This window comes from Hippocampus zosterae, chromosome 8, assembly GCF_025434085.1.
Source record: "Hippocampus zosterae strain Florida chromosome 8, ASM2543408v3, whole genome shotgun sequence".
NCBI classification, from domain to species: Eukaryota; Metazoa; Chordata; class Actinopteri; order Syngnathiformes; family Syngnathidae; genus Hippocampus; species Hippocampus zosterae.
The window spans coordinates 8,706,431-8,720,161 of NC_067458.1; the positions used below are offsets into that span (position 1 = coordinate 8,706,431).

The 13,731-nt window shown below is 43.0% G+C and overlaps 1 protein-coding gene across 3 annotated transcripts; it reads right to left on the reverse strand.

The window, feature by feature from the left end:
• Nucleotides 1-3,662: 3,662 nt before the first annotated feature.
• Nucleotides 3,663-13,417, reverse strand: ushbp1 (Usher syndrome 1C binding protein 1). Of its 3 annotated transcripts, XM_052073920.1 has the most exons (14): nucleotides 13,248-13,417; nucleotides 12,034-12,236; nucleotides 11,398-11,534; nucleotides 10,485-10,648; nucleotides 10,127-10,303; nucleotides 8,798-9,021; nucleotides 7,179-7,319; nucleotides 6,991-7,079; nucleotides 6,766-6,874; nucleotides 6,460-6,688; nucleotides 5,523-5,681; nucleotides 4,939-5,036; nucleotides 4,021-4,143; nucleotides 3,663-3,933 (listed from the first exon to the last, which is right to left on the reverse strand). In XM_052073920.1, the coding sequence occupies exons 1-14, from the start codon at nucleotides 13,251-13,253 to the stop codon at nucleotides 3,768-3,770; spliced, it is 2,025 nt and encodes a 674-aa protein (XP_051929880.1). In that variant the 5' UTR covers nucleotides 13,254-13,417; the 3' UTR covers nucleotides 3,663-3,767. The 3 variants fall into 3 exon arrangements, with proteins under 3 accessions (XP_051929880.1, XP_051929878.1, XP_051929879.1); XM_052073918.1 differs by lacking the exons at nucleotides 11,398-11,534; nucleotides 12,034-12,236; nucleotides 13,248-13,417 and having other exon boundaries at nucleotides 6,766-6,877; nucleotides 10,485-11,323; XM_052073919.1 differs by lacking the exons at nucleotides 11,398-11,534; nucleotides 12,034-12,236; nucleotides 13,248-13,417 and having other exon boundaries at nucleotides 6,766-6,877; nucleotides 8,798-9,018; nucleotides 10,485-11,321.
• Nucleotides 13,418-13,731: the final 314 nt, after the last annotated feature.

The following is a 13,731-nucleotide window of genomic DNA, read 5'->3' on the forward strand; positions in this document are numbered from 1 at the left end:
CTGATTGAACTCTCTGTGTCCCATGCGATTGGCTGGCAACCGATTCAGGGTGTCCCCCGCCTACTGCCCGAAGACAGCTGGGATAGTCTCCAGCACCCCCCGCAACCCTAGTGAGGATTAAGCGGTTCGGAAAATGGATGGATGGATGGATGCAGATGACCACATCTTGGCACAGTTTAAAAACGGCATTTTGTGCTGTTGTGACTTTGATTCACCGCCAACAGAAATGGCGCCCGTCATTCCTTTTAAAATCATCGGGCGAGAGGCCTTGACATGACAGAAGAAGAAAATTGATTTGCTGGAGTCGAAACGTGAAAAGTACGTTTATAAGGAACTGCAATCAGACGTCCATAATAATATTACACTCCTCCTCCTCCTTTGACTACTACTCCTAATAATAATAATACACATTATTAATAATAACAAAAATAGATCTGGCAGGTCTGTGAAAATCATGAAACGTAAGTGTGCTCAATCCACTAACTGGTGACAGTTGTTGGAACGAAGTAAGCATGAATGAGATCCAGAGAGTACGAGGCAAGTGCACACAGTGGCACTCAAGTGTCCAGATAATGCTGTCAACAAAGGTCACTGTGACCTGTGACTAGTGCACGTAAAAACACAGCCAGTGCAAGTCAACGTTCACATCCAAAAAGCCACAGTTTTGGACCAACATTTGTCAAACATTTCCAGAATGTTGGCATTCTCTGAATAAATTAGACACAAAGTTACAGTATTAAAAATTAAAAGATCTGCAGACCTCTTGAAAAACAAGGACAGAACTTGCTGAAAGAGTTTTCAAATTTTAAAACCACAAGTTAAAGGGGTGGAAATTGCGGAATTATCATTTGAGTCAAACGCAAGACAAAGTGGCAAACAATCATTGCCATTGAGAAACAGATTAAAATCCAAATCTTTTATGAATTTAATTGTAGAGAGCAGCCCCCCCACCCTCCCCCCAAAAAAGGCATGTATTTTAAAGGGGGTGGTGGCAACAATCATAACAATCCATCCATTTTCTGATCCGCTGAACCTTTATTTTGTTTTATTTGGATCTTGTTCACATATTGTATGTTTGTAACTTGAGATCTCATCAAAGTCTCAAACTATTTATATATTCATTCATTCATCTTCCTAACCGCTTGATCCTCACACGGGTCGCGGGGGGTGCTGGAGCCTATCCCAGCTGTCTTCGGACAGTAGGCAGGGTACACCCTGAATTGGTTGCCAGCCAATCGCAGGGCACACATAGACGAACAACTGTTCACGCTCACAATCACACTTAAGGACAATTTAGTGTTCCATTAACCTGTCATGCATGTTTTTTGGAATGTGGCAGGAAACCAGAGTACCTGCAGAAAACCCACGCAGGCATGGGAAGAACATGCAAACCCCACACAGACTGTGTGCCACGACTGTGTGGCCGACGTGCAAACCAGTGATGCCACATACAGGTATGAGTATTTGGGGGGGGGTTCCTCACTTTAAAGTCAACCCATTTCAATTTTAGTTCTTCATCATCGACTTTCTTAGTTGTTAGTTTGTATTCATTCATTGTTATTACAGATGAACACTGTCACGTTTCGGTTTTTCGGTCTGGCCAGCAGGTGGCATGAGCGGTCTTCCTAGCACACCTGCTGGCAATCGTTAATCAATAGAGACACTATTTAAGGACTCCAATGTTCTACACCTGTTGTGGGAGTATTGTTTATGGCATTGCGTTCCTCATTGACTAGTGGCTTTTGACCTCGTCGCGTTTTCGCGTGTAGTCTCGGTACCAAGTTTTGTGTAAGTACCATTTTGTTTTGATGATCTGGCTTTTCATGCGTGTACAAAGTGTTACATTGTTTTTCATTCGTAGTTTGTGGGCTTTACTTTCCTTTCTTGCTCTTTTGTGCAAAGTGGAACATCAGAAGAAAAAAATTCTTCCCCTTATGACTGCCCCTGTACAATTGACAGTAACATTAATTCAACTCGAATAATATGCCTTTGCTCTTGAAAAATATGATTTTGGTCTTATCACATCACATATTTTTACTTCACTTTATTCTCTTCAAATTCAACTTTTGATCTCACTGTTTAAAAGTCATTGTTTATGCAACACTTCCTTGTAAAAACAAGAACATAAAACAAAAATATCAACAGCAAATATGACGCATAGATATACATATGCTGCCGCTGTTGTTGTTTTTGCATAGACCTATCCGTGAAATATAGCAAAGATATAATAAGAATAATAATAAATGGATAGATTTCTTTTTTCATGATTCGGTAGAAAGAAAATGCCATACAGTAAACGGTAGATATGTTTAAATAGAAAAACATCCACCTAAAAACGTCACAAAGCTAACATACAATTTACCTTAATCATCTCTTCCAAAACCAGTTCAACGGCTACGCGGAGCCTGGCCACTGCTGATTTCTCCAAAAAGTAATCCAAAAGTCAAGAGAATGAGAAAATGTGACTCCAGTGTGGATGCATTTGCCATCATGATCAAAGATCATCCACATCTTTCCAAACAAAGACATCGAACAAGAGTCAAGCAGAGTTTACGACCGTGGTGGAATATACAAAAAACCTTTGATGAACTCAAAACGTTGGACATCGATCCTCAAGAAGGAGGACATGGGGGCGAATGATAATTGCTTGAATGGCAACTTTTACAACAATAGCGCCAGTGACCTGGACGTATGGGGTAGGGGTGGGGGACAAGGCCTTATTCGACGACCTTTGCCAGAGAAACGGCAGCCCGGGCGGGAGTCAGGGCGCCACGGTCAAGCATTAATTCAAGGCACAACAAAACAGCCGGGCATCGCTGCGACCCTTCGCGCATGACATCCAACCTTTGCCTTAACCTCCTGACCGTCGTCCACAGCTGCGGCTGACCTTTGTCGGGTGAGGCGGAGCACGGGGTCGGCTGAAGGGGAGGGGTGCAAGAGGATTGAGAGATGAGGTGCGAGATTGCATGTGGGAAGCAAGGACGGAAAGGAGCAATAATGGAGAGCACAAAGGTAAATAAAGGAAACATTAAGTGCCATTTTGGGACAATTGAAAGGTTTTCTGGTAAGGAAAAGGACTGACATTCTTTTGTCAAGCTACACAAAAGTTATTACTCTGGTTGGAGTTTAGAGGGTGGTTCAAATGGAAATCAGCGGATCAGAAAATGGACCAAAGGATGTTTTTTTATAAATAATAATCTTTTAACTTGAGTCGAGTCAACAATAAAAATAAATATGTCAATAAATGAATGAAATGTGGTTAGCAGATATTTTGTGTGACGCGCTTCTCCACTTTCTTAGAATTTCTAGTCTTGGCTGCAGGAAAAGTGTATTTTCGTGAGTTCTGCTCTGAAATTGACATTTATTATACCTCCGCAATGGAAGAACAAGCAATGTTTTCCATGTCTTATTGTTATGCATTCCTGCACACTTCATTTCAACTGCTCTTTGTAATGATATGAACAAATAGTATTTGCTTGTTCGACTAGCGATGCCTGCCCACAGCGCACAGCGATACACGGAGCATACACAGCCGTTCGGCAGTTGTACGATCGCATTGTGTTGTCGCGTTCCCACTCCGACCACGATGGCAGTCCAAATCAAGAACCTGTACTCTTTCCAGAAGTTATATTATTGAACAAACCCGCACACTCTTGTACATGTCGGTTGTTTGAAGTATTTTTAATAAGACCCAAACTTTACAATCATGACTTGAAGGAAATGTCATTAAATGTTCCTTTCGTTCGGCTCTGCGGCGCGTAATCGGATCACAGAACAGTCTCTTCTCTCCTCCATTCTGAATCTTCCCCCGCCGTTTTCGACGTTTCGTTCTGGACGGGCTGACTTTCCGTCATGGCGGCTAGTTTCTGCTCCAGCTTCCACACCTGCTCCCTGTACTTTCGGCGAATGTGTCTGTACGAGCTCAAGGCCTTACTGGAATGGTGACATTGCAAGAAGATTCGCTGTCACATATCACAACTGAAAGGTTTCTGCTATTTTTCAAAATTTATTTTGCTGTACCTGTGAGCTTGCGCAATCCATGCCACGTGCTCATCACTCTCCCTACTGGTAGAGGTGCTGTCTGGGAGTGCTGCATTCAGCGAGTCATAAACAAGCGCCAGTCTCCTCTTGAGAGCGTGTTCCCTACAAGCCGATAAGGTGAATAAGAGGAATTGCAGCATTTACATTTCTGAAGTCGGACGAATATAAGAATCGGATAGGTCCCTGAGCTAAGACCAAACCCAGTGGAAACTAGTGCAAGGGCATCATACCCTTGTAACACCCACACTTTTCCCGTTGCATTATATCAACACCCATTTCGGACACACCTTACTTCACAGGTGTGAAATTCAAGGCCCGGGGGCCAGATCTGGCCCGTCACATCATTTTATGTGGCCCGCGGAGGCAAATAAAACATGTCAACTTCCATGATGTTTGCTAAAATCCCTACCAAAATTGTTAATTCTCATATGTAATAAATAAGAGACATATTGTAAGCATTTTTTCACCAAGCCTCTCAGTACAGTAACTTGCTCAAAAACAATAATTTTATAAACAATAGTTGAATAAACCATTATTGACTTTTTTTATTTGGTTTCGGTCATAACGGCCCTCCATATGGGAAACGGGAACTAAAATGTGGCCCATGACAAAAATGAGTGACACGCCCGCCTTACTGGATAATATTCAGAAAAATAATTCTACGTCGAGAGAGTTGACCACTGTAAATATAAGATACTCTGTAACAATTATTGCGTCATTGTTATCTACTATATGACACTGTCTTTCAAAAAGATGCTCTCCTCTGCACCTGATACAGAGAGCCACTTGGTCTTGTTCAAAAGCAATGAACAGAAGCTGGAGCGCATTTGCCAGCATTGGCAGCTATCAGGTAAGGTGACATGATGTCAAATCAAAACTGACAAACCAACACCTCACCTCTGAAGTAGTGCCTGCAGTTCCTTCAAGATGGGCTTCGTCCTGAGCCCAGACACGTCACCATCACTACACACATTATCGGCATTCTTGCAGAGCCTCTAAGAAGGAAACAAACCCCCACCCCCAAGAAAAAAACAAAAACGTTAACACATATCCAAGACATGAAATTACATGCTGTGACTGAATAGCCTTTGGCAAGGATCCCAAATGTAATTTGGGTTATTGTGTGTTCAAATAAATTGAACTTGCAATGACCGAATCACACACCATTTCAAACTGTGTCCTAATACTTTTGTCTGCAGTGTGTGTGACAATGTGTTCTGCCGTGTCCTTGTCCTTTGACAGTGGCAGAGGTGTGAAGAGTAGCTCTAATCTAAAGACCTTGTTTGACCAAAATATCCTTCTCGGTCTGGAGGGATTCTCTGCTTTGGTAGCGAGATGTATGATTTCCCAGGTGGGACGCCCAGATTTGAATCGGGTCTGTCACAAAAGACCAACGCCCTGCTCCCTCTTGTACACTTCACCTTGACTTCGTGTCACTTAAAAAAGTAACAGAAAAGTGTGCTGCTGTTCGTACAGTCTACCTGTTGTTCAGTCTTACAGTCCTGCGGCTCCTCTCGGAGGCTTTCTGGAGCACGTGCTCCAGATGCTTCCCGGGCTTTTTGGGCCACTGCACTCCACTCCAGACACCTCAGCTGTTTCTCCTTCAGACGAATATGAGCACGGAGATCCGACATCTCCTCCTGAACAAGTAGAATAACCATTAAGCTAATATGATTCATTGTTATACTCGTTGAGTGAATTCAGTAAGAAAGCTGGTGACACGGGCAAGACCAGCACAAAAACACAACAAAACCATACTGGTCTATGCTGTGTTTTTTCCCCTATAAGGAGATTGACCCATGTTCACTTTTCTTTGTTTTCAATTTTTTGCCTGTGCAGTGGTGTCTTTTCTGTATCACAGCGAGATGGTTAATCAGCAAATTACAGCATGTACAGTAAAAGTGAAATGTGAATCTTACCCAGTCTCTTGCAAGCAAAAAGCGGGCATCACTTTCAATTTAGAATAATTGTCATTCTAACTTGTGGCAGTTGACCCCAGAACATGCCTCCATACTACACAGTTGTATTGACAACATGGCTCAGCAATTTGACTGCGTTGTCTGTACACAATGACACAAAGACTTGACATTTTGGATGGCACTGACATGTTCAATGATACAGTTATTTACCTTTGAGAGATCTACTAAGCATGATGAAAAAGAATGTGGCTTTTGCAAGGGAACCACGATGTTTTGCTAATTGCATGAATTATTTTGAGCATTGCAATTCTGAAATAAGAAATGTACCAAAGTGAGTGAGAAAACTAAGAAATCAGACACTAATGGCACAGCACTCTGATTTCATTCATTTTTTTTCCATCCAAAAATGATTTGCGCTAGTTCGGGGGAATTTGGCTGGGAAAAAAAAGTCTGAGCAGGACTTCAAAAAAGGGTGAGAACTACTGATCTAGACTCTTACCCTGGTAGTGATCAGCTCATGGAACAGAGACGTCTTATCTCTCTTGCCCTCAGCAGGCTCTTTGGATAAGTGTCCCACTCTCAGTCCAGCAGGGTAACCAGCATCTGGGCTCATTTTGACTACTGCTTGATGTGGACGTGGCTTCGGGAGGCAAATGGCCGCCCGGTCTTCTTTCAGACGCTCAATTAGCTGACGGAGCGCAACCTCTCGATCACTTAGCTCAGGAATTCTGGAGTTACAGATTCTGAATTACTTTGCCATTTCTAATATTAGCTTAGTGCGCCAGGGAGTCCTTCAAAACATCACCTCCACACTGTGTGTGTTTCCATCTCCTCGGTGAAGGAGGTTGACATCTCCTCACTCGCAATTTTCCTGTTCTGAGCTGGACTGCCAGGCTGCTGCTTGTTATCGCCCCCTGCTGGCGACAAGAAAAAACAACAGTTGGTGTTGGTGAATGATAAGCACACACACATAATGCGAAGACATGAGTGTGCACTGAGTAGCGAACATAAAAAAAAGGTTTATTGAAACCTGCTCTGGCGATCTGGAGGGGAATGCTTTGTTGCCTCTGAGCATCATAAAGTGAGAAGAGTTCACTGTAGGCCTCTTCACACTCCTCACTGGTGAAACCAACAAACCACAGCACAATTCTGATATATTTCCATGTTGCGAACAAGTGATAAGCATGTTATATGACAAGTGTTGTTGTATTTGTGTACCAATATCGGAGAGACAGATGCATGGCAGAGTAGTCGGCCTCAAGTCTCTCGAGTGTGACACGGATCTGCTCGTAATCTGCTCTTCTTCGCTCCAGAGCAACAGTCAGATGCTCATTCCTGGCCTTCAGCTTCTCAATGTACCTTTAAAGCACCAGAGATGATTGGAGTAGGCGGAGCAGCCACCACTGGCCACTCCCCAGCCACCAAACAGACCACCCCCACCCCAGGCTCCACTTTCTCTTAGAATTCAGCCCTTTCGTGTGTGTCCGTCCGTCCCTGTGATTTCGAAAAAGAGCCATTCTGTACAATAACACAATTAAAGATCCATTTCATTACAGATGACATTACATGAATATTCCATGACCTCTGGCACGTCCGCCTCACAGTGCAGAAGTGCAGGGTTCAATTCCGGCTCCGACCTTCGTGAATGGAGTTTGAATGTTCTTCCATTGTCCACCCCACACAAAACGCTGTGAAGGCAACTAAAGTGGAGTTTAATGTCTTTCTTTGTGTGACGGACCCGTTTTCATATTGTTGTGAAGAGCTTATTTTAAACATTTTTAAGGCATTTGGAACGATGTCAGACAAAAGTTTAGAAATGCCTTTCATAAAATAAATGTCATTGAGCCATTGATCAGCGTTTGCAAAATGGCATCGGCTAACTGTGACAATTGATCACGCTGATAAGCTTTTATCTAGCGAACCAGTGCATGAAACCCTGACTGTGGATTGCATGATAAAGAATGACAGATGCACTGATATGTGACACCCTGGCCACGCCACTGGCTCAAGACATACACATAGATAATCGCTCTTTTTTTCATGAGCTAAGCAGTAAAAATGCAGTTGTTTATGACTGTGTGCACTTTGGCTTGGGAACTGTCATCTTCCATATTCGGCAGCAGGTGACACGCGTTCACTTCTGCCGCCTGCACACCTGCTGCCTATTTTTCAGTGATTGCACCTGCTATATGTAGGTGCTCCGGCGGTCGACCCATTGCCGGAGTATTACATGCCGTGCCACTGCTGTTGCCCATATTTCACAAATTATCGTTCGTTACCATTTTGCGGTTGGTTATATTATCGTCGTCCCATGGGAATCATTATCTTAGCGTACGTGAATCAGTACTCGTTTAAACATATTTTCCTTGCCGTTGTTTTGCAAGCGTTTTCTGTTGTTGCGTTTCCTTATTTCCTGGTGCTCGTTTTTACCAGCGCTTTCTGTTGTCGCGTTCCTTATTTCCTGGCTATCGTTCTGTGACCGGTGTTTTCTGTTGTTTATTAGTCAGGATTTTAGTTTATAATAAATATTATTGTTTTACAAAGTCCTTGTCGGTGTCTGCTATTTCGGGGATCCACTTATTTTCGTTTTCTCTGTTACGTACAAAGTAGTTCGCTTTTCCTGCTTCGTATGTAACGTGACAGGAACGGTCTGAGCCCTACCGAGCATTGCTGCTAAACTACTGCCCTACTTTAAAACAGGGTCACGTACTGTAGTCTTATCATGGTTCCCAATATTGTTTGATTTGCGTTGGTAGATTCTGCTGAAGAATATAATAGTAGTCATAGTAGTAGCAGTTAGTAATCGGAGGAGGTCTAAATTGATATGGTGTAGTTACCTGTTCAGTCGTTCCATCTCCGTCTCCAGGCCATTGGGGCTTGAACAAGGACTTCCTGAGGTAACAAAGCTCAGAGGGGAGCCATCACCTCCTGAAGATAACGAGCGTCCTGCAGCTCTTCTCATAAGCAAAGGAGAACATGGAAAGGACGAGGAGGCCCGTTCTGCAGTGGTGACTGAAGGAGAGCAAATGGCTGACCCCCAGGTCCTCTGCTGATCAACCTGCTGGACAACCGAAGAACGTAGACTTAGCACATAGACTCACTCTGATTTGAATCCTGTATACTGTCGAAACATACATTGTTTATCACAATGAGTCACCAAAGTTGATGCTACAGATCAATAATTTCATCACAGGAATAAAAATGTATTACAAAATAGAGAAAGATCTTGTGCCCGCTCTGCCACGCCCCCACCCTCCCACCCCATTCATTATTAAATTCTTATAGTATGCTGAGTACAGTACAACTTCTGTATACGCACACATCCATCCATCCATTTTCTACCACTTATCCCGGGTCGGGTCGCAGGGGCAATAGCTTTAGCAGGGAAGCCCAGACTTCCCTCTTCCCAGCTACTTCTTCCAGCTCTTCCCAGGGGCTCCTGAGGTTGTCCCAGGCCAGCTATGAGACATAGTCTCTCCAGCGTGTCCTGGGTCATCCCCGGGGCCTCCGGCCGGTGGGACATGCCTGGAACACCTCACCAGGGAGGTGTGCAGGAGGCATCCTAATCAGATGCCTGAGCCACCTCATCTGGCGCCTCTCGACGTGGAGGAGAAGTGTCTCGACTCTGAGCTCCTCCCGGATGGCCAAGCTTCTCACCTTATCTCTGAAGGAGAGCCCGGACTCCCTGTGGGGAAAACTAATTTTGTCCGCTTGTATCCGGGCTCTCGTTGTTTCGGTCATGACCCATAGGTTGTGACCAGAGGTCAGGATAGGAATGAAGAACGTCCGGTAAATTGAGAGCTTTGCCTTTTGGCTAACTCCTTTTTCACCCCGACAGATCGATACAAAGTCCGCATCACAGCAGACGCTGCACGGATCCGCCTGTCGATCTGCCAATCACTCCTTCCCTCATTCATGAACAAGACTCCAAGATACCGGTATTTAAACTCCTCCACTTGGGGCAAGATCTCATCCCCGACCCGGAGAGGGAACTCCCCCCTTTTCCGACTGAAGACGATTGTTTCAGATTTGGAAGTGCTGATTTTCATCCCAACCGCTTCACACTCTGCTGCGAACTGCTCCAGTGAGTGTTGGAGATCCCCCGGATTGAAAAAGCGAACAGCACCACATAATCTGCAAAAATAACAAATTCTGAATACAACAACCTTGCTCTTCGCTTCCTCCTCCACCTGGCGGATGCTGTGCGCTCTCTGCAGTTCTCCCAGTTGAGCCTGCACTGGAGGAGAGTCGACACGCTTTTCCATGACTACCTCCTGGAATGTTTCCCTTGCCACATCTGATGGACAAGAAATCCCAAATTCCCTTTCCATTTCCTCCAAAATCTGCAGGAAGCAGAAGACGCAAATCGGTGATAAAGACATACAGTACTGACAAGGACACATGGTCATTTGGAAGCATCAATTGTTGCTGTGTCAATAGTGGCTCCCCTCTGAGCTTTGTTACCTCAGGAAGTCCTTGTTCAAGCCCCAGTGGTCTGGAGACGGAGATGGAACAACTGAATACCTTAGTAGCCTTGGCCCAGCTGTCCTGAGCTGCTCTTAGATGTTCTTTTGGTTTGTCTCGGTCAGAGGATGTGATGGGGGTTGCCCAGGAACGTCTGCAGTTGAGTGAGTCCTCCACAGCAGTCAGGGCCCCCTTAAGTTGAGCCCACATCACATTACTGCCCCCTACAGGAAGATATGTGAAGATGTGATTACAAATCATTTTAAAAAAGATTCAGGAAGGCTCTTTTGTTGATTTTATGGAGTGGAGCGCTGTCAGGACCAGCAAGGTCTATTCTGCAGGCCTTAACACCAGAAGCACTGACCTATATTTATAATTCCAAAAGCAGCATATTTTTCATGAAATTGTATTCATTTATTCGCACAACTGGCATTTCTCTTGGCTGCTTCCACTCTTCCTTCAATATGTATATGGATGTTGATTTCAGCCTCTATGCGTTGCCACCTTAATGACATCTTACTGGAGCTGTCAGAAACAATTGTGCCTACAATGTATCTTGAACTATATTAGCAAATGTTTCTTTAACTAAAAAGATTAAACATGTGTCCCTACGGGTGGGGCCTGATGTCGATCGGGCCAGCGAGCTAGCCCGCAATGACGTTAGCATTTCGACCCTCTGATTCTGACTCTTCTATTTTATCATGTTATTAGATAAATAATGATTCTGAACTGTTCCAAATGATGTACATGGCACGTTATATTGTGTTTCTGTGCACTGACAGTATCTTTAATTGCAACGTGATAGAGAAAGTGGATTAAGTCGGGTGGATACTGACAGAAGGCCTTTGATTTTATGTGTCTGTTTTCATGCTGTATTTGTTCATCGCCTCATCATATTTTTACAGGCAATTGATCCCACCACCACACTATCTCTGCCACTATATAACAAACATTCGGGAAAAAAGAGAGAAACCTTGGTAAGGCAGTGAAGGTCGACATTTGACATCAGAGGCACTCTTCTTCTCTGGTATGCTTCTGACTAGCCTGTGTGAAAGCAGGTCAGGAAATAGAGGACTGGCCGGTCTTGGTGGTCTCAAATCACCTGGTTCACTGCAGAGGGGCGGTAGGATGCTGCTTAAAGTCAAGGCAACTGTGATTATTGTGAGGCCAACAACTATATTCACCGATTAACTTTTTTCGTTACACCTGTATAATTTAATGATATCAAATACAAGGAAATTATTACGAATGTCAGAGGTACTACTTTATTTTATTTTTGTTGTTACTGTGGTTGCAGGTTCAGTGGTGTAAATTAATGAAAGTTTTTCCCAATGTTTTGCTTTTTTTTTTCTTCAAAATTTCTTTGTAAAAGTTGAATTTCGAACACAACAATGGTGGATCTCATATGGTGCAGGTGTTCCTAATGTAAGGTGCAGAGTGTATCCTGTACTCGTTAGACAATTGCAGTCAATTTGGTGTAGATTAAAAATCCTGTCAAATGTGAATACAATTGAAGGGAATCCTTTTGATTCACATATTTATTTATTTGTTTGTTTAACATTTCTTTAACCAGGTTGGTCCCATTGAGATTAAGAACCGCCTACATTACCTTGGTGCCTTTAGTGAGCCCATCTTTTTGTTCACTTCGGCAATGATGTTGAACAGCATGCCCACTTCAGTTTCACACTGAGCCAATTCGGCTGGAGAAGGCTCCACCTCAGGATAAAGACTCTTGTGGTCGAGGCTCGTCGTGAGCTCCTTGTCACTGCTGGACGCGGTATCCAGGCTGTCACATCGGACCAAGCTAAACTGCTGCAAAACCATGTGGTATGGTTTTTAGTGTCTCAGGACACTTATTCTAATTCTCAAAATGGAAAGTTACAGGGTACAGACAACTTAAGCAAGTGTGCAATAATGATGCTATACAGGGCAGAGGAATCACAGAGCCAACAGTTTGAAAGTGACCCTCTTGTTCATGAGGGGCGCTCTGCTTTGTTCACCACATTTATTGTATATTAATTACGAATTGATCATTAAGAAGGTTTTTAATTACTTTCAATGATTAAATCTGTTGTTCTCTCAAAGGAGATGTTATTGGCACCTATTGTTTTGAGCTACGGAAAGGGGGGAAACTAAAACATCCTGTATGTAACTTCCTGCCTGTACAAATATTCATGCATCAAATAATCTTGTGCAGTGCACAAAAAAAAAGAAATCAACTTTGTTATTTAACCACCTATCTACAAGTTCAACATTCCAGCAACATCTAAGCTAAAATGTACATTTTCTTACTAATTTAATAAATCATTTGGGCCAAACGAATTTATCATTTATTTTGCAGATCCTTCTTGGTGACATATTTGAATTCCTCATTCCAAATGCATCCAGTCAGAGAACAATAGGGATACATTCCTGTTCTGCAAGGCAATCCCAAAAATCCACTGGACGACATTCCAACACCTAACATGTTCTCATGCAAACACACACACAAAATATATGTACCGGTAATAAATATATCTAACCGTATGAATCTTGATAGAAGAATGTGAAAATGAAATGTCAAGAAAAAAATATTATGTTGATGCAATAATCACACTGTAACAGTGTAACATGATTAGAAGAGGATTCATTCAGTTTATTCTTGCAGTCGTTCATACGTTCGTCATTCTTCCACTGTTCAATCTTGTTTTCTCAGCGATTGATTGAACAAAATCACAACGTTATTGTCATTTCCAAAGTTATTTAAAAGCTTTACATCATGCAACATCATAACATCATGTCAAATTTCAATAACAAAGAGTGAATCACGTATCCTTGACCTACCTCCATACTTGACAGTTGAACTTTCTGCCGTAGATGCTCCCCTCCCACCGCAAAACGCACAGAATATAGAGAATTAAACTGTCGCTGCAGTTATTTTAATGTGAAATGTTCATTACTCCGCACATCTGCCAACCACTGTTTAGTGTGATGAATAAAGTCAGTGGAAAGTCCCCACCCATTCTCGTCACTTGGTGCCCTTTCCTGTTTTGACCAGCTTGAAAATTCATGCTTTTAAAATAGAAGGCTATGAAATATTGTGTTAACACGGGATTTGTGCAAATTAAATATGGGGATGATTGTAGTTCTGAATTACGACGGTGTTTTAAAAAAAATCCCAGCCTTACAATACACAACATTTTAATAGTATTTGTGCTTTTGTGTGCACGTGCCTGGCATCTGTCAATATTATCTTACTTGGGTCAATTTAGCTGACTGTGTGTACTTACGTTGATGACTCTTGTCATCTTCCCCATCCATCTCCACG

What these genes read in the sequence shown, in the direction of transcription:
- ushbp1 (XM_052073920.1), bottom strand. An exon ending in CATCTGTCTCTCCGATATTG is followed by an intron (nt 7,080 to 7,178) that starts GTACACAAATAC and finishes TGGTTTCACCAG; the next exon opens with TGAGGAGTGTGAAGAGGCCT. An exon ending in GAAACACACACAGTGTGGAG is followed by an intron (nt 6,689 to 6,765) that starts GTGATGTTTTGA and finishes CTGTAACTCCAG; the next exon opens with AATTCCTGAGCTAAGTGATC.